This window comes from Onychostoma macrolepis, chromosome 04, assembly GCF_012432095.1.
Source record: "Onychostoma macrolepis isolate SWU-2019 chromosome 04, ASM1243209v1, whole genome shotgun sequence".
Lineage (NCBI taxonomy): Eukaryota > Metazoa > Chordata > Actinopteri > Cypriniformes > Cyprinidae > Onychostoma > Onychostoma macrolepis.
The window spans coordinates 29,541,574-29,561,513 of NC_081158.1; the positions used below are offsets into that span (position 1 = coordinate 29,541,574).

Consider the following 19,940-nt stretch of genomic DNA (forward strand, 5'->3'; position numbering starts at 1 on the left):
ATATGTTGGCTATATAAACTCATATTTAATTGTGCATTTATTGTGCATTTTTAATTGCTCAATTGATGCTTTGAGGAAAAAATACTGTAAAATACTGTAAAACCTTATTGCAATTTAGAATATTTTTAATTATTAATAAATATTACATACATTTTGGCTATATAAATCACATATTTAAGTGTGCATGCTTATTACCCCAATTTTTAATTGATCAACTGATCATTCATTTGATCAAAAATACTGTAAAAAACAATGAAAGCTTATTGCAATTTACTGTTTTCTATTCCTATTGTATAAAATTAATCAAATATTATATATGCATTTTGGCTATATATTTAATTGTGAATGCTCATTTCTGTTATTTTTATATTTAGATTGCCTTTGTCATCATCTAACATTCGCTTAAAGTTAATCTTTAAAAACACAATTATTAACACTTATTAGCAATCTCAAATTAAATATCCATTTTTCATACTGTAGCCTACATTATACTGTAATGTTGTGATCCCTAAATTAACTTTAAGCATTTAAAATGACTCATTTTATTTTATTTTGACAATAGAGAATATTAACTAGAAAGAATTTCATACATTTTAAATAAAAAGATATTTTTTAAATAAACAAAATTAGACAAAATATTTTTTTACTATCATACAAAAAATGTAAACAATTATTAATAATTATTGCTTATCATATCAGCCAGAATTTTATTACTCATGCATCCCTAAATTGAAGAGAGAGAAAGCGTGCTCACGAATCCAGTGAACTAGCATGTGGGCTGAATGAATGGAGAGAGATACGTGCAGAGGAGGTGAATGAATGAGAGTTGGCTGACTAAAGGGGTTTGTTGTGTCACATCTCATAATTGAACAGGTCTCAAAGAAGCATTCAAGCCTTATTCCACTCATTCCTGCTCCTTTATCCCTCCTTTGAATGCCTCTCTCTCCTGAGAATTTGACTTGTTCATTTCACTGATCAAGGGTCTTTTGAATATTGACCTATACTACTATCTAGATAAACCCATCATGACAGAAACCAACTTCATCAGTCAAATACTCCAGCTCACTGTACGAAGCAGACAGAGTGGGGTGTCATATGGGTTAAACCCACTCGTCCTTACCCAAAAACATCACCCGAGCCTTCATCAAACAGGTGGCGTGAATGAAAGGCATCAAAGGCAATGACGACGAGCCCCTCATTAGCCTCACGGTTCAGCCAAGGCAGAAGCAAAGCAGGGCCAGGGTCATGTGCAACAAAACCATTTGAGTGTTAAAGGTCTCTGACATCCAGCTGAGTTCAAAGTTAACTCTACAGACACAGCGACGTACAGAAGGTCTTTCCTTAAGTTGGCAATTCTTTGCCAGATGTAAATAGTGAAAATTCAGGCTATGCCATACGTACGTAGACTAGACTAAATACATAAAAACATCTTCCTGTTGAAAAGAGGTGGTGGTATAACGATAACAGTTAATGTCTATGCCACATGCTGCAGTCTGCTACATGCTGTAGACTGCAGGCCCTAAAAATACATGGGAAAATGCTAAATTACAGCTTACACCAGAGCTAAAATCCAGCACGAATGAAGGAGAATAAAACGGGAAATGTCAGGATGGACGTGTGTTAAACTATGGCCTGCAGAAGAGAAATGGATGTTTTAAAAAGCTTTATTAGTCGACAATAAAAGTCATACTGAAAGGAAAAGAGCTGGAATCTGCAACCAAGTCATATAGACTTTGCTGAACAGTTGTCCATTTTGCGCAAAAACAAAAAAGATCCACTTGTCTAGTGTTTTTACGTGACACCTGCCAGTGTGAATCAAACAAACTGCTTTGATTCAGCTTTGTTCAAGATGTTTGAAGGCTCTCGGCAAGCCATTTCTGAAAACAACACTAAAAGACAAATAGAGCCATTTCTTAAACATGCCTTGTACCAATGTTCTTCAGTAATCAGATCCAATCTGCAAGTAATAGGGTTTTTTTCCTCTGTGCCAGGTGCACCATTTCATATTATAGCGTTTTAGCAGATGAAGCCCTTTGGCTACTGAACACTGCACTAAACAGACCATAATATTCCATCTTACAGAAGAGAAGAGAAACTATATTCAGACATTTAACTGACCAACATCTGACTAAGAAAAGACAGAAAGATATACTATGATTTTAAAAAAGCAATATTTAGGGAAGCATGAAAAAATACAGTGAAAACAGTAATTGTGAAATATTCCAAATTTTAATGTAAATTCTAGTGATGCAAAGCTGAATTTCCTGCATCATTATTATATGCTGATTCGCTGCTCACAAACATTTCTTATTATCAATGTTGTAAACAATCTTGCTGCTTAATATTTTTGTGGAAATCAATTTTTCAAAATTCTTTGATCAATAAAGTTCAAAAGAACAGCATTTACTTGAAATAGAAATAGAACATTTTTGTAATTCCTATTATAAACGTTCACTTGTGAACCATGCATAAATGTAAATTTCTACATTTAAATGTAATATAATGTATATTTAGTTGTAAAAAAGACTAATTTAAGAACACTGTTAAATGTAATGTCATAGCAAATCTCAAAATGAATATTCATTTTTAAAATGAAAAGATTTTAAATTTTAATGGTTTATTTTAATATATTTACTATCCATAGCTTGAAAATAAAATTGTCTTATAAGCCAGAATTGTAATATCAATGCATCCCAAACAATATTGTTTTTTTCAAATAAGGTGAAAGCATAAAAGTCATCAAAACTGAGGCTACATTATTTCCTGCCAAATATTCTGATTCACTCTGAGATATGTATAATATTATAAAAGTTAAATGCATTGTAAATCCTCCTCTCACCTGGTTCTCATCCTGGACGACTCTGTACTGCTCTTTCCACACGGCGATCTTTGACACCTCGTCCTTGCGCAGGGCTCGCTCCTTTTTTAGCTCGGGGCTCCAGAAGGTCTTAATGGAGTTCATGGAGGAGCTGAGTTTGCTCTCCTTCACATCCACCTCCTTCCGCAGGAGCTCGTTCTCCCTGAGCACCTCCTTGAGCTGCGCCTGCAGGTCCATGATGGTGTTGTCCCGCGCCTGGCGCAGCGAATGAGGCACAGTGGATGCCAGGGTGGAAGGCATATGGTGGTCTCCAAAAGCAATGGCATCGGTGGGAACGGAGCCGGGGGCCCCAGAGGAGATGTTTGGGCTGGATCCCATGATGGTGGTGCGCACGCCATAAGGCACCCGTCCTCCCGAGCGGCCCAGCGTCATGGTGCTCTTCGGCAGGTCCGGGCCGGACACCACCACCTCATTGTCGCTCAGGTACATGGGGCCGGATGTAGCGTAGGCAGCATTGAGAGACTGGATGTTCTCCATGGAAAGGGTTTTACCACCTGGACCACCCGCTCCGGCTCCGCTGCCCCCTGTGCTGTTGGTGCGGCGGTGGCCCAGACGGGGAGAGCGAGGGAGATGGGGCGAGCGGCCGGGACTCTGATTGCTCCCGCTGCTGTGGTTGCCCTCCACTTTGCCCACGGATCGGGCACTCCCATACATGGTGGTTTTGACCAGAGAAGGGCAAGAGTAAAGAGAAAAGGACGATATGGACTGATAAGATGATTTTTGTAAATCTTGAAGGGTCTGTGATCTACTTTTGGCTTATTTTAAGCATTCAAAGATGCAGATGTTTCATTTTCACCATGTGTTGAAGAGTGGCTGGTTTTATCCATTTAATCTGGTCATGTTATATTCCTGCAAGAGAGAGAGGGAGAGAGAGAGAGAGAGAGACAAAAAGTTAAAACCATTCCTGTCACATTTTCATTGAGATAGCAGAGTTTTCCCTGGCGTCTGCTGCCTTGCACTCTTCTCAGAGAGGAAATAATAGGCTAATGAACAGGTCTGGCACACTGTACGCTTTAACCTCCATCACTGGGCTCTATGTAGGTCACTCACATGCCACACTGTATTTACTTTAGCTCTGTGGCTCCTGTCCAATACCTATACTGCACTCTCAGCTCTACCTCTGTCCCTCTTCATCTTCTCCATAGTCCTTTCCTCTGCCTTCTTTATCAGTGGCAACTTGCTTTAACATTTGACAGGTTTCAATATACATAGCTGCTGAGCTACTGATATCATGCAAGCTTATTTTATGAGTATGAATGACAAGTCTGCATTGTAAATCTCTGAGGATAATCAATTGCTAAGAGGCATGAACACTACCATTCAAAAGTTGAGTCGGTGAGATTTTTTGTTTTGAAGGAAATTAATACTTTATTCAGTATTAGCAAGGATGCTTTAAATGGAACCAAAGTGAGAGTAAAGACATTTTGGTAACACTTAAAGCCTTTTTGTATAATGTGCTATAAAAGTAGTTTTAATGTATTAATTATGCCTTGTAATGCACCTTATAATGCATTGTACAATCTCATGAATAATTGTGATCACAGTTATTATAACACTTATCAATTCATTGTTACACTATGCATTTTAAATTTGGTTATAATTATTTACAACAAGATATAATGTATTACAATGCACATTATGAATAATTATAATGCGTTTTACCCTTTAATGATCCTTTATAATACAATATACATAAAAGTAAAATGTTACCAACATTTTTGTTACAAAAGATTTCTATCGTAAATACATGTCTATCTGAACTTTTTATTCATTAGAATTCGGAAAAAAGCATATCCACAAAAATACAGTTTTCAACACTGATGATAATAATGAGAAGAAGAAGAGGAAGAGGAGGAAGAGAAAGAGAAAGAAGAAGAAGAAAATATATTCAAATAGAAAACAGCCATTTTAAATGGAAATAATATTTCACTGTATTACTGTTTTTACTGTATTTTTATCAAATAAATGTAACCTTGGTGAGCATAAGAGACCTTAAACTTTTGAATGGTAGTCGACTTAGAACATTTTTTAACATAAGTGGTTTTTGTCTTAACTTTCTTTAAACACTGATCGTGAAAAAAAGCCTCATGAGGTTTTACTGGCAGATTACTTTAGTATAACACCTGGATGTATGTGTAAAGCCTGCGGTTGAACTATGGCAGACATTATGTGCTTCATTACAGACAGAAATAAAATACTAATACAAACATTTTAATGCCTCTGCTATTGCTGTATAAATCAATACAAAGCCATTGACGGGGTTGTGAAACCAAATCTCTAATCACACATGAACACAGCTATGTGCTCGTTCAAAGAGAAGGACTGTTTATTTGAGTCCAGCCACGAGCGGCAGCTGCCTTTTGTCTTGTGTGTTTATCCCTCATGAAATACTTCATTGTCTCTTGTAAAACACATCTTTGTTTTGTAGCAATACTTGGTCACATGGGTCTCATACGTGATCTCTTCTATAAATGCTATTTTATCACTAAATGTAACTGTTTTTAAAGCAAAGGGAAGTGACACAGACTGCGCAATTCATCTGGTTTTTGAGTTTTAGATTTTAAACCCTTAATATTTGCCACAAATGCAGCTTAAGGGTAATTTATTGAGAAAAGGCTGGCAGTGGACACTGGAGCCGTGTTTTGGTCCATCCCAAAAGCCAGGAAAAAGCTCAGTGAGGCCGCGATCATGCCCAAGCCAACGTACCCTCACTCTCTCATTAGGAAAGAATCTAACATCAGAGCCACAATGTGTCTCAATGGACTAAATCTACAGGAAAATGAAGCCAACGTGAAGTATGTTAACCGCAGACTCCCTTCAGACTGAAACATTGTGCTGGAAATGGACTGTCAAACACATACACAAACATTTTATAACATGATACAAAGAAAGAGTAAAGAATCAAAACAGCCCAGTCTCATGGAGGAACAGTTTGCAGAAGCGGTGATAGACTCAAGTAGAGAACGGAGCCGGCTACTGATAAGATGCAGAGCGGTAGCGAGACCGCAGAGACCTCCTTCCTCTGCTGCTGATGAACGGAAGCCAAATCATTAAAGCAGTGGACATGTCTAACCCCGTCACATTCCCTGAAGCTGAGACAACATGTTTTAAATGCCTGCACTTATCTCACTTATGTAGCAGCCTTTTTATGCCTTAATCGTCCCAGTCTATAAAATATACATCTAATATGTAGATATAAACATATATTATGATTATCTTTATATTCTGATTTACATTTATATATTCTGATTTACAAATATATATTCATAAAAATATATTCTGATTTTTATATTTATATATTTACATATTCATATTTTATACAGTTCCTGTTTGGCACTTCAGTTGTCCTCAGTGTAAAAAGATGGATCTCAAAATCCTACAGTCATTGTTGGAAAGGGTTCAAATACACACAAATTCTGGAAAACCAAAGAATTTGTGAGACCTGAAGGATTTTTCTGAAGAACAGCAGCCAGTTTAACCATTCAGGACAAACAAGGGACTCATGAACAACCATCACTAAACAAAAAACACAGCTGTGGAATATTCAGGTAACAACGCAGTATTAAGAATCAAGTGTACAGTATGTAAACTTTTTAACAGGGTCATTTTTATAAATTTGTGGACTATATGTAAATATCTTTTATGTGAAATATCTTATTCAGGTCAGTCCTAAAACAATAACATGCATGAGTTTATATTTAAATTATATTATATTATATTATATTCACTTATATATAGATTTACTTTTCAAATTCTAAAGGGCAATCTTACATGTTTGTTCACATGTAGCATCAATATTGTTACCGAGGGCTAGAAATTGTGAGATGAAAATACAGTAACACTAATCAAAACCTCCTAATATACACTAATACAACAAGCTTTTACACAAACAAATAAACAAATCTATAACTGCAGATTTGCCATTTTAACTGCTCAAATCAGCAGAGCAGCAAGTGTAGCAAGAATAAAACATATAGGCTATTCACTGCGATGAGAACAAGACAGAACAGGGCACAACGTTTCAGCTAAACAGGGCAGATCCAAGGAGATCAGGACAACTAGACTCTAGAGAGAGTCATTCAGAAATAATGGGAATGTATCACATGTGTGAGATGTGGGGCAGAGTTGAAACTGTGCATGAATTATCAATAATTTTTTTTACTTATTACCCACTTATTAAGAACACTTTCATTCTGAAATGTTTTAAAGTTACAGCCCAAAAAAGCATACTTAAGCTTAAGTTAAATTAAGTAAACTAAGCAAATAAATAACCACACTGTTTATTATGAGGTGAACTGTTCCTTTAAGAACTACGGCAGTCCTCGCCATCTGGTTCGCCCCGGGCAGGTGGATTACACCTGGACAGTGGACACAGCAAGAAAAGGTACCCTCCCTCCATTTCTTTATCTCTAAATCCCTCCTTCCAGCCATACCTCCTTCCATTACCACGATCTGCTCTGCTCTTCAACAGGGATTTTCACAATGTAATGCTGCCTCATGGAACAGTAAATTTCCATTACATTTGGCCTAAATCCTCACGCACAAAAATAGGCCAAAACCAATGTATAAATCGCTCGAAGAACTGGAAACTATAGAAGTATTGTAGTAACTTATTTTTAATATATCTAGAAAAAGTATTTCATTTACAAACAAGAATAACTAAAACCTAAAAATGCTAAAAATGAACGTTTAAGCCTCTGGAAAGGCAGTGCTTCCAAAGTGAGAGGGATGTAAGAGAGGAAACTAATGCGAATGCAGGACAGTGAAAACAGCAGAAAGACTGACTCAAACTCAACAAGAAATGCCATTACGCTATTCTTACTCATAAATGAGCTCATAAACCAAAAAACAATCTTGTTATTTAAATATATTATTCTGAAATTTCTTAAAAGTGTGATCAGATTAACCCTTGTGGCCAAACAGACTCAATTTTAAAGCAAAAAGTAGGCCTAAATAAAAATAATAATAATAATAATAATAAATGTTTTTCACAAGAAATACACACACAGAACCATAAATTTTACTTTAAATACAATCATTGGCTTATAGCTCTCATGCAGAATATATTTATACATTGAAAAAATAATTACTTTGAATTTTCACTCAAGAATTGCAAGTAAATTTCACAAATTATTACAATGAAATGGCAAGTAACACATTAAATTAATTTTATAAAGTAAAAAGGCAGTAGTAGTATTATATTGCAAAACTTACTCCAATAATCTTTGTTTAAAAATTTAAATAAATAAAACTGCACCATTCATTACAAAATGTTTCTTTAAATTAAATTAATAACCAATTAAAATGTACATTAAACTCACTGTGAATGTGATATTCAATATTTGTGATGTTTCTTCATTTTATATAGCATTTATTCACTTAGCAGATGCTTTTATCCAAAGCGACTTATTAATGAGGACAATAGAAACAATAACAAATTATAATAAATCATAACAACTATATCGTGAATATTCAAAATATCACCCAGCCGAGTTCTATAGAGAGGATAAACACCACAAAAGGAATGTGTTTTATTCTGCTCATGACTCACAACATACAGCTAAAATGAGTCAAATCTTTTAAAGTAATGGTTGGAGTGCTGAGTCAGAATACATGATCAAACGTTCCAAGCCTACACCCTAAATTACAGTCAGCAAAGCTGCCTACAATAAATCAATACAGTGTAAATTTAAACTAGCCGCTTGATATTACAGTATTATTTCGGCAAAGGTCTCTTTCTCAGACATCTAACCCTATGAATCGTTCTGCCCCCCTCTCGGCTCTGTTACGGCATCAATGGGACAGTGTGTGCCTGCCTCTGCCTATGTATTTATAGGCGGGAACAGAGGTCAGCTTTGAGCTCACTTAAAACGCTCTGCCTGATGCCTGACAGCCTGTCACTTCACATCACTGAACATCTAGACGGCAGCACTGATTCATCAGCATTCAAACAACTACAACCACAGCGCATTTCATTCAATCCACATCCACGCGCACATAAACTGCTCTTCTGCCTTCAAAATCCAGGTAACTGTGAGAACATGAATCAGATATCTGACAGATACGCAACTCGAGAATCTCGTTTCTAATATGGAAAAGTATGAGACGGGTGACATAACAGAATAAGAAGCCAAAGAAAACATGTTATATCTCAGCAAAAACTGGATATTCTCTTAGTGTTTTCATTGTTTCTGAATGTCAGCTCAGATATTAATATCTAGAGACCCAATGGTGGTTGATTGTCAGTATAGCAGATATTTAAGCCTACATGATATAATTAAATGAATGAAAATGAGATGTTAAATAAACCCACTGAAAAGAACAATTAAATTAACCCTCTTGCTAAATTTGGCTCAGATTTCTTTCCAGACATTGCAACGTTGCAGTGTTTGTACACTATATAAAAATAAAACAATCATTATTTCGGTCTTTTTGCTTCAAAATTTAATGATTACTTTAATGTCATACAGAAACAGTGAAAAATGGTTTAACAAATGCACCTATTTCAACAAGTTCAATGGCTGCCTTAATTTTTAAGTATAATCAACTTGGTTGTAAATCATTTCAACTTAAATTACATTAAACTGACTTAAATCAAGATGAATTTCATACAAATTATTTTGATGAATTAAAACAATGTAAAAAAAAGTTCCCATGACTTACTAATCATTTCAATTTTTACAGTGAATGTACACCATTTTTAGTGTACTAATTGCATTGAAAGCAAATTGCCAGTTTTTGCTCAAGATTTACTCAAAATTCAGTTTCAGAAAAAAATTAATTGTTTCTTATGTTGACAAGACTGTCAGTAGAGTTTGGAAGTGATTCAAGAAGTAACACTACTGTAAATCTAAGCTAAGAGGATTTCTGGAGGATGAAGGAAATAGAAGAGGTGAAGCATTTCAAAATTTTCTTTAGAGAATCACCAAGGGTAGAAGTTCTACCAACCTCCTTCGAAACCGGATCTAAACAGAAGCTCTGCGAGGCCAAAGTAGCCGTAGGCTGTTTTCACACTGTTCGATTGTTGATTTGAGCTAGAGTTTGATTCCGTCTTCCTCCATCTGCCTTGACTCTTTCACATTGCATTATTTGGCTCTGAATCATGTTGGTTTTGTGTTATCAATTGCATGATAAACCAATGATATTTAGTAACACTGAAATACTATTACAGTTTTTTTTTTTTTTATCTTTTGCATTCGTTTTTTTTTTAATATTTTCTGCATTTTATATTTTCATTTTAATTTCAGTTAAAGTTTTAGAAATTTTACTGTATACCACTAAAGTGATTCCCATATTACACATTACTGTTTCCCAAACCCTCAGCTTTAGAGCTATAAGCCAAAGATGTTGTTACAAACTCTTCAGCAAACAAATAATTCCTCTGAGACTCCGGATCAACTAATCAATTCTCATCTCCAGTCCTGACCTGCTAGCATGAAACGAGAGAGCCGGTGTTGAATGTGCTTTTCTTCTCTGGCCTGACAGGTTCTCGTCCCCTGTCTGTCCATCTGTTTGCGAGAGTTAATTAGGTCAAAGATGGGCTAGCCGCACCAGACATGCTAAACCACACGAGGGACTCAGGAGGATCAGAATCCTGCTGGGCTCTCTCTATCTGGACAGCTTGAGCCTGGCCTGCTCAGCACAGTCAATGAGTTGCTGTTGCATTTGTAGGCAGGTGTAATTGTGAAAGACGTCATGAATGTGTGTTTGCTGTGAAGTGTACTACTAGGATCAGCAGAGGACACACAACTGAGAAGACGTCGCACATGAAAATCATGCCATTGCTTTAATTAGCATGATCTGCTACTGCTAAAGACATTTTATATTAAAAGGATGCCCCAGATTATGGCCGATACCGACAAGTATATAATTACTATTATTTTGGCCAATAATCAATAAAAGCCAAATATTAAAATTCTATTAAATATATTATACAATTTTGTCTAAATTAATTCAAAATAAAAACACACGCACGCACACACACACAAATAAATAAATAATTTTAAACGATTCAAGTAAATTTAGGCATCACGACATTGTAATGTGAATTATACAAACTGGATATTACATTTAACGGTGTTATTTAATTATTAGTGTTTATAAACATTAACTTCAAGTGAGTGCAAAAGCAATCTAAAAATGTAAAAATATATGAAATTATATAACATACTTAATTGTAAAAATACAGAAAATGAGCACTCATATTTTTACACTATAAAATATAATCTTTATTAAAATTTGAAAATGAATACCAGTTTTTCATTTTTTACATTATAATGCTGTGATGCCTAAATTCACTTGTAGCATTTAAAAAGATTGAAATATTGAAAAATATATAATTTGATATTAGATATTTAATTTTAAATATATAATAATAATAATAATAATAATAATAAATCTAATTATTTTAAAAACTACAAGTGAATTTAGACATTAAAACAATAATATGCAGTATTAAAAATGAATATACATTTTTTTCAGATTTGATCATGATTAAATTTAAGAACGTTATTAAATTATTAGGGTTTATAAAGATTAACTTAAATGAGTGTTATAGACTATGACAAATGCCAATCTAAATGTAAAAATAGAGGAAATATCTAATATCAACTGATACATCAAAAAAGTAAAATAAAAAATAAACAAAAAAATTAATCTAGAAAAAATAAAGATGTCATGTTGATTTACATCTTAACTTAAAACAGGTTACAAGCATTACATTATGAAACATTAAGGACTTAAAATCCAGATGCACCCTTAAAACCTATCCTGCATCCCACCATGGCTTCACCATTTCAAAAAGTGTTTCTCTTAACACACCAGATTGCATAACACATCCACACATCCAAAAGTAAAAATACATTTTTCATCGGCTTCAAACCACCAACAGAACAACACCTTTCCCTTGAGAAATGAAAGCATGCTGGTACACGCTGACACAAGACAAACTTTCCTGCATGTTTCAGAGTCTAAGAATCTAAGAATCACTCACCTCCCTGTATTTCTCATGTATTACACCCTCCAGAGATGAAATAAAAATGAAGACCTGGCCAGATCTTACAAAAGAAGAGATCATATACACCCTAATCTCAGCGGTTCTTGACAATATGACTCAATTTATTCAAACAAATATCTACACTTTTGCCGCTTAACATTTTTCTCTACTAAAAAAATGCACAAATGGTTTTAGGCAGTGCTTAGATCTTCTTTGTAGTAATTCAGTCACCCTCATCACCGAACAGACAGCAGGTATGATCCAAACCAGGTGTCAAATCAGTTCCTGGGAAAGTTCTAGGTCTGAGAAGATACAGACACAAACCCTGGAGGCCAGAAGTATTTCCCTGCATGCTAAAGATATGCACCCCTTAAAAATATGTGATAGATTAATACAATATCTTGACATGATTTTTGGCCATTTTGAGGTTACTGGATTTCCAAAATCTCCTGGCAACCTTGTTGAGAGATAGTAAACATTTTATGTGTTCGACTGTGTAAACTGTGTTCAACAAGTAAATCTTTTCTGCCATTATTTAAATATTGTACCAAAAAAAATATATATATATAAATAATACAAAAATTTATTTAAAAAAAAACACAATTAAATTAAATAAATATGTGATCTGTCATTAGTCACCCTGCTCAGATTTCGGTATTTGTCAATTTAAAAAAAAATAAAAAATGCTAGTCGAGTTCACGCCAGGTCGGCTTGACATTACAGTAATCCTTATATGTCAGAAAGACCTCAATTCCAGCTTCCTGAAACAAGCAGCCCAGTCAAACCCTGACAAACACAGATACACAGGATTGATCCAGCAGACTGAATATTTAGACCTAATGTTGCAACTGAAGAAACCTGCTGAGATCCACACAACCGAGAAAGCAAGAAAGCACTTCCTCAGCATGGTTATCAAATCACTGTTGGTCTATTCTATTGACAATATTCACAGCAAAACGTGCAATGTGATTAGATATGGGGGAACATTAAAACAACCACAGGCTAAGGCTTCCATAAACTAGGATCAACAACACAAAACAGCACTGAACCAAAGCATTGACGTGCGAGACACCTGTTGGATCACTAGATATAGGATTCATATCAACTAATATCCATAACACATGAATACCCCTAACATCCATATGAATAAAAGAGGATGTCAGGTTTTATTTTGCACTGTAATTTACAACCAGCATCAACAAAAAGGTCCACATTTTCAGGAAAAAAAAGTTTATTTATAATTTTAATTATTTATATATACATATATATACACACATAAATAGATAGATAGAGATATAATAAATGAGTGCAAATATTCCATGCATAGTCCATGCAATTAATATGAGCAAATAAAAACTGAATTGTAAAAACATCACATTATGAAGGAATAAGAGTTACATTTAACATCAATATTTAATATTACAGTAAAAAGAAGTATTATAATAGATAAATATATATTATGTTATATTAAACACTGTGGTTAAAAAAAAAAAGGGAGGGGCTCTTGGATCCTTCACAGAGGAGCCAATCAAATTATTCTAAACGAGAATCAGTCGGGAACGACACACTACTGACCTACCTGCAGGGTCCTATAACAACATCATCTGCTTTAAAAACAAAACTGTTGTGTTTGAGGGTTTGTTTTGTTCAGTAATAAACACAACTTCTCGGTTTAGAGTTCGGGTAAATATTTCCCCAGCGGGGATATACTTTGTGTCTGTTCTAAAGAAGAGATATTTTGTAACTGATACATATTTTCCTGCTGACGTCACAGAGAGTGAGGAGATACTTTGTAACAATTCGCGGATATTTAGTAACCGCCTCGAGGACGCTTTAAATCTGTTGTACGTGGGAAATAAGCAAAGAAATCAGGAATGAAAGTCTGAAATGCACATAGTCACAGGGCTTCCTCTTGAAGAAGCTTGACACCGCCTGGGCTGAAGCTTTGGACGGAATCGCAGCGGTTTTTACCACACAGTTGTGTCCAGATTGTCTCACTATAGCGGTTTATGTCGAATCATAAACTCGCCACTAGAACGAGACTCCTCTCTAACACGGAATATGTGTGTATTTTTTTCTTTCTTTTTTTCCCTCCTCCTGTTCCTCCATTGCTTGCTGGCGCAACAGCGTTTCATTTGAACAGTCTCTAGTGCGCATATTGTGAAATATCAGCTTTAATTACCTTCTCTCTAGTTTGTCTGGGCGCATACGAACGTATATAGACCGTCAGTGTGCAATAAACAGATATAGCTCCACATTATCCCACACTATCAATGGGCTGTGTCCGAGCAGTTCAGACTCTTCAGCTGAGGAAAATCACTTTCAAAAGCTCCTTACCTTCTTCCACAAGAGGTTAGTCCGGTCTGGTGAGATGGCTGTGCCTGTATCTATTGTTGTAGACGGACCGTTATCACTTTGAGAGCTGATAACGGTGGGGAAAGCCCTGTTTTAGAGTACTTCTGTCGTTTTCTTCCTCTCTTTGCCAGTGCTACGAGCCAGGGCGCTTCAAGTGACGTAACGAACCGGGATGCGCGCGCCCAACACTGGCCTCCATGACCGCCGTGACGTGCACGAGCGCTTCTGCACCTCTTATTCGAGGTGGCACCACATAGAGGATATATCCAGTGAGCTTCAAGTGTTCTTTCTTTCTTTCTTTCTTTCTTTTCTTTCTGTATAAATATACATATTTTTTGTATAAAAATATGTATATTATCTGTATATATGTATCATATTTATATTTTATATTTATGCTTGCAGTTTTATTTTTTCAAGAAATAGTTGATCTTTTATACAAGTGAGTTCACATATATATTTACATCTTTTTTCAAATTTTATATTTGTTTGATTAGTGACCTGTAGTCCAGAATATGAATTATTTCAAATTATTTTTCAGCCAAATTGCACATATACACACACACACACACACATATATATGTGTGTGTGTGTGTATGTATGTATATATATATATATATATATATATATATATATATATATATATATATATATATATATATATATATATATATATATAATATTTATGCGTGCATGTTTTCTTTTCTTTTTCAAGAAATATTTGATCTTTTATGCAAGTGAGTTCACCTATATATTTATATTTATTTTTATATTTTATATTTGTTTGATTAGTGACCTGCAGTATAGTATAGTGATCAGCCAAACTGCATATATATATATATATATATATATATATAATAATCATTTGATAGTGCTAAACATTTCTTTTACTGTTAAACTCATTCACTCTTTTAATCCTTTCAATTCTTAACAGTTACAATAATTATATTAGTGAATTGCTGTTGATGCTTTTCATTTGACCGTTGTTGTGGTTTAAAAGAATCTGGTAATGATTAAACGTAAATGTAAACAGACTAAACAACATAAATTCTGTTCAGATTTACCCATCATCGTACCTTCAAATGTTCTCTGTATGTTCAGCACTGGAGACTGGAGCTATATACCCACACGATGGAGACCTCCTCCAGCAGTGGTCTTCTGGGTGTAATTTGGGGTTTGACTGATATTTCTTGCTTGTGTAACTGAAGCATGACTGCAGGAAAAGGACTCATGGACCCAAACCGCATTGATCAGGTTCAGGGCATTCAGTTCCCTTAACCAAGAACATTTCATAAAATTAGTCTCTAGTCTCATTGCTTTAACTATGTGAAATTATATCATCATTCTTACTGAAAGCATTTTCAGACCAATTCCATTCGCATCCCATTAATACTTGAAATGTATTTTCTGATGTTGATCTGTTATTACTATTATTAATGCTTTAGTTACTGTAGGTAAATCCACAAGTCAAATTTAATTTACATTTAAAACTTGAAAGGGATTTATGTTTTTTTTTTCCGTTACTTATTTCCATTTGTCTGTTTCTATGACACATATATATATAGTCCACTAGAGGTCAGGAGAGATCTTCCTTTAGGTCAAGCATCTAACGTGATCATTGTGCACTGTATAACTCTCTCTCTCTCTCTCATACACACACACACACACACACACACACACACACACACACACACACACACACACGTTTTATGGGGACAAAGACATTTTTTACAGAAAAAGTGCCAGAGATCATTTAAATACATTAAACTGGATAGTAAACAGTTGAGTATTTTATAATAAACGTTTATTAATAGTTGGGACAGTATGAAGTGTAGAGCACATGTTACTTGATTATAGTTTTGCCTCTAGGTAATATAAATCATTAGACAGTCTATGATAAATGTATGTTGTAGACCCTTTAATATAATGCCCGCTGTAGAAATAAATTTTTAATAAAAGACCATAAATAACTGTGTCTTCTATAGTATAACAAATATCGAAGCCAGAAGGAAATCTTTCATGATTGGACCGGCCTGAAGAATGACCATTATCGAGACCCTAAAACCAAACAACATGAAAGAAACAGTCAGTTTGCTTATTATACTGTGGCATGCACATTCAACATTGATTTTTATTTTCTGTATCACCTGTATCTTACAGACAGTTTACTGCTTAGGATAGAGACCTGTCTTCTGCACTCCAAAAGCAGTGATGAAGATGTTGATGATGACGGTGAGGAACACCAGCACAGTGGCCACATTGTTTATTATGTCCAGCTTCCTCTGATTGGCCACATCATTGAGGTTTTTGCGTGCTGAGAAGGGAAGATTGTATGAAATTAAATCACTAAATATAAAACATCCTTACAGGTTTTGTGCATAATGCACGATGGATTTCACTCTCACCCATGTGGACAAAGAGAGCCCCCGCGAGCACTTGGAAGAAGAGAGACGTGGCGATGAGGACGATGACAGTGAGGTAGTACTTGAACTCGGGGCCCTGCTCCAGGACAGCTTTCAGCTGAGAGGCGTTTGCCATCAGCAGCGCCACATCCAGCATGCTCTCTGCTACACTCTTCTTAGTGGCATAATGATTCAAGTTGAGAGGTTCTGCAGGCTGAAAGAGAGAAATCATTTCAAATCATAAATTAAATTAAACATTTTTTTGCTATTTTTTTTGTAATTAGCATTAAATGGCATTAAATGCACCTTTCATGGTATACATATGTGTAGCTTCTGTTGGCACAGGTGACAAAGTAATGTGATGCATCTGTTGGGTCTAACATATAAAATAATATTTTCAGACTCATGGATACTTATTTCAAATGCATTAATTCACCAACGGTGTGCTAGAATATTTTCAGTGGAGGAAAACAAGAGGCCATCTGCCCTCATCGTTAGAAGAAATATCAGTGGTTTCCAGCAACATCTGTACTCTGTGAGATAAGATCCTTCAAAGCCAGAGAGACGTTCTCAGTGCAAGTGGAAAAAAGCTAAATGAACCAATTTAAAAATTTCAAAACTACTGAGAATACAACCCAAATTCCGGAAATGTTGGGACGTTTTTTAAATTTGAATAAAATGAAAACTAAAAGAATTTCAAATCACATGAGCCAATATTTTATTCACAATAGAACATAGATAACAAATGTTTAAACTAAGAAATTTTACAATTTTATGCACAAAATGAGCTCATTTCAAATTTGATGCCTGCAACAGGTCTCAAAATAGTTGGGACAGGGGCATGTTTACCATGATGTAGCATCTCCTCTTCTTTTTTGGAGATGTCTGGGCATCGAGGTTATGAGTTTCTGGAGTTTTGGTGTTGGAATTTGGTCCCATTCTTGCCTGATATAGGTTTCCAGCTGCTGAAGAGTTTGTGGTCATCTTTGACATATTTTTCGTTTAATGATGTGTCAAATGTTCTCTACAGGTGAAAGATCTGGACTGCAGGCAGGCCAATTCAGCACCCGGACTCTTCTACTACGAAGCGATGCTGTTGTAATAGCTGCAGTATGTAGTTTTGCATTGTCCTGCTGAAATACACGTCATCTGGATGAGAGCATATGTTGCTCTAAAACCTTTATATACTTTTCAGCATTCATAGTGCCTTCCAAAACATGCAAGCTGCCCATACCGTATGCACTTATGCACCTACATGCACTTATGCACGGGTTGTATTTTTTTCTATAATTAATCCTACTTTTTCTTCCACTCTCTCTGTTCTTATCAGGACAAACACTCAATATTTCATTAAAGAAAAAAAACACACATTTTAAAATTTTCATGCACAAAAATATTAAAAAATATAAAATACCTATTATATAATTTACATAAAATACATACATAAAAACTTTAAAACGAATATAATTATATTCATAATATTGTAATTTAATTATGCATGTAATGTAAATATAACTGTATACAAAGTCTTCAACATAATATTTATGGCTTCTTTTGAAATGCACAACAAAACAATATGAATATTTGATGAAGTTTGTCATGATAAATTAATGCACCGACGTATGTAGAAATTAAGTACTGAAACTGACAACCAAAGTTACCCATATCTACCAATGGATGGCAGCATTTCACTATTAATTTTTCAATCCGCAACTTTCTTTTTATAGAAACCACCTGGGGGCGCTAGATATCCTTTAATCATCATCTTTTTTGTAATTTTTTTACATTATTATTATTATTGTTGTTGTTGTTGTTATTGTTATTCTTCTTCTTGTTGTTGATGATGCTGTTGTGATTTTTAATAAATAATAAGGATCATAAAAATAATAATTTTAAAAATGTAACAATATGAAAAAATTAATATATATTTCCCACTACATCTCCTGAAAATTAGTACATTACAGGAATAAGGCTAATATGTAGCCTACTTGGTGCCAAATATATAAACAGTAATGTAATTACGATTTTTAGTTCTCAACCCCAATGAATCCAAATTCTTTTTTGCTGATACCATATTTCTTATCTATCCAGAGCCCTTTCTACTACATCTCAAAATCAATCCAACTCTTTTGCTTCACTTCATGTGTTTCATGAATCTTCTTTTTGATCTTGGTTCTCTTAACATGCCCTCATCACTGTCTACAGGACCTGTTAGAGACATGTAGGTTGAGAGAGATGGCATTTACATACATGTGACCCCATAGACCAGTGTTTCTCAACCCTGGTCCTGGGCGCCCCCCAACACTGCACATTTTGTATATCTCCCTTATCTGACACACCTATTTCAGGTCCTGGAGTTTCTACTAATGAGCTCATGAGTTAAATCAGGTGTGTTTGATTAGGGAGACACACAAAATATGCAGTGTTGGGGGCGCCCAGGACCAGGGTTGAGAAACACTGCTATAGACAGAAGACCAATGGAGCTCAAGAATGTGTCCCAACACTCGCCCACACCAGCAAACGTCTTATCTACATCAGAACAAAGTTTTCTGTTGTCATTCCTGTCATTCACACTGTCCCGCCCCTTCCAAACATACATGTTTCATACATGTGATGTGACATAAGGACAGTCTGTTTTGCAAAAAAAACTGAATCCTCTCCACCAATCACGGCGCAGTAAAACTAAGACCAGGCAAGCGTCCAAATACCACACGCACAGACTCACTGTTTTCCTTAATGATGGGGAACGTTTTCCTTTTTTCTTTTTAAAATAAACACCATGGGAGAGGTCAGGAATATTTTACATGTGGGGCCCGTGTCGCTGGCCCACAGGAAGTCCACCTCCCCACCCACTCATTGGCTGTTCTTACATCCAATAGCAAATGGGAACAGGCGAGGAGGGTTCACTCAAATGAAAAACTGTTTTTGCTCCGTCTTCTTTTTACTTGTCTTTTCTGGGCAAACCACATCCCACAACACGTGCGGATACACAGGAGGAGGGTCCATGTAAACATTCAAACCCCCTATACTGCTCTGAAAACACCTCGTTCACCACAGAAAAGAGAAAAACACTCTCTCTCACACACACACACACACACACGTTGGGTTTTCCATGCTTTATGGCATTCCATAGGCGTACTGGTTTTTACATAAACTGTATTTTCTATCGCCCTACACCTAAACCTACCCCGCACAAAAATCTTTTTGCATTTTTTGATTTTCGAAAAACTTAATTCTGTATGATTTCTAAACTTGTTTCCTCATAGGGACCAAAAAATTTGTCCCCACAATGTAGGGTTTACCAGGACCACAC

The 19,940-nt window shown here is 35.4% G+C and overlaps 2 protein-coding genes and 1 long non-coding RNA gene across 14 annotated transcripts in view; 1 reads left to right on the forward strand and 2 right to left on the reverse strand.

Moving 5' to 3' along the window:
- wnt5b (wingless-type MMTV integration site family, member 5b) overlaps positions 1-14,403 on the reverse strand; it is a 312,897-nt gene extending 298,494 nt beyond the window's left edge. For 3 of the 8 annotated variants that reach the window (XM_058772675.1, XM_058772673.1, XM_058772672.1), the window contains exons 1-2: positions 14,211-14,398; positions 2,840-3,727 (exon numbers count right to left, since the gene is read on the reverse strand). In XM_058772675.1, coding sequence (XP_058628658.1) covers positions 2,840-3,532 — 693 coding nt within the window. In that variant the 5' untranslated portion in view covers positions 3,533-3,727; positions 14,211-14,398. Of the gene's footprint in view, positions 1-2,839; positions 3,728-14,210 lie in introns of all 8 variants that reach the window. The other 5 variants (XM_058772671.1, XM_058772670.1, XM_058772676.1 and 2 more) reach the window with 4 other exon arrangements.
- On the forward strand, positions 13,434-16,750 carry LOC131538674 (uncharacterized). 2 transcript variants are annotated; one of them, XR_009270636.1, is made up of 5 exons: positions 13,434-14,225; positions 14,360-14,497; positions 15,327-15,479; positions 16,386-16,457; positions 16,595-16,750. It is a non-coding gene; the product is annotated as an uncharacterized LOC131538674 (long non-coding RNA). The 2 variants fall into 2 exon arrangements; XR_009270637.1 differs by lacking the exon at positions 15,327-15,479 and having other exon boundaries at positions 13,434-13,936; positions 14,067-14,225; positions 16,595-16,748.
- The window catches only part of ninj2 (ninjurin 2), a 32,100-nt gene continuing 28,172 nt past the window's right edge, over positions 16,013-19,940 (reverse strand). Inside the window, exons 2-5 of one of the 4 annotated variants that reach the window (XM_058772687.1) lie at positions 17,477-17,757; positions 16,631-16,841; positions 16,411-16,539; positions 16,013-16,283 (exon numbers count right to left, since the gene is read on the reverse strand). In XM_058772687.1, coding sequence (XP_058628670.1) covers positions 16,273-16,283; positions 16,411-16,539; positions 16,631-16,841; positions 17,477-17,620 — 495 coding nt within the window. In that variant the 5' untranslated portion in view covers positions 17,621-17,757 and the 3' untranslated portion in view covers positions 16,013-16,272. Of the gene's footprint in view, positions 16,284-16,372; positions 16,540-16,630; positions 16,842-17,476; positions 17,758-19,940 lie in introns of all 4 variants that reach the window. The other 3 variants (XM_058772686.1, XM_058772685.1, XM_058772688.1) reach the window with 3 other exon arrangements.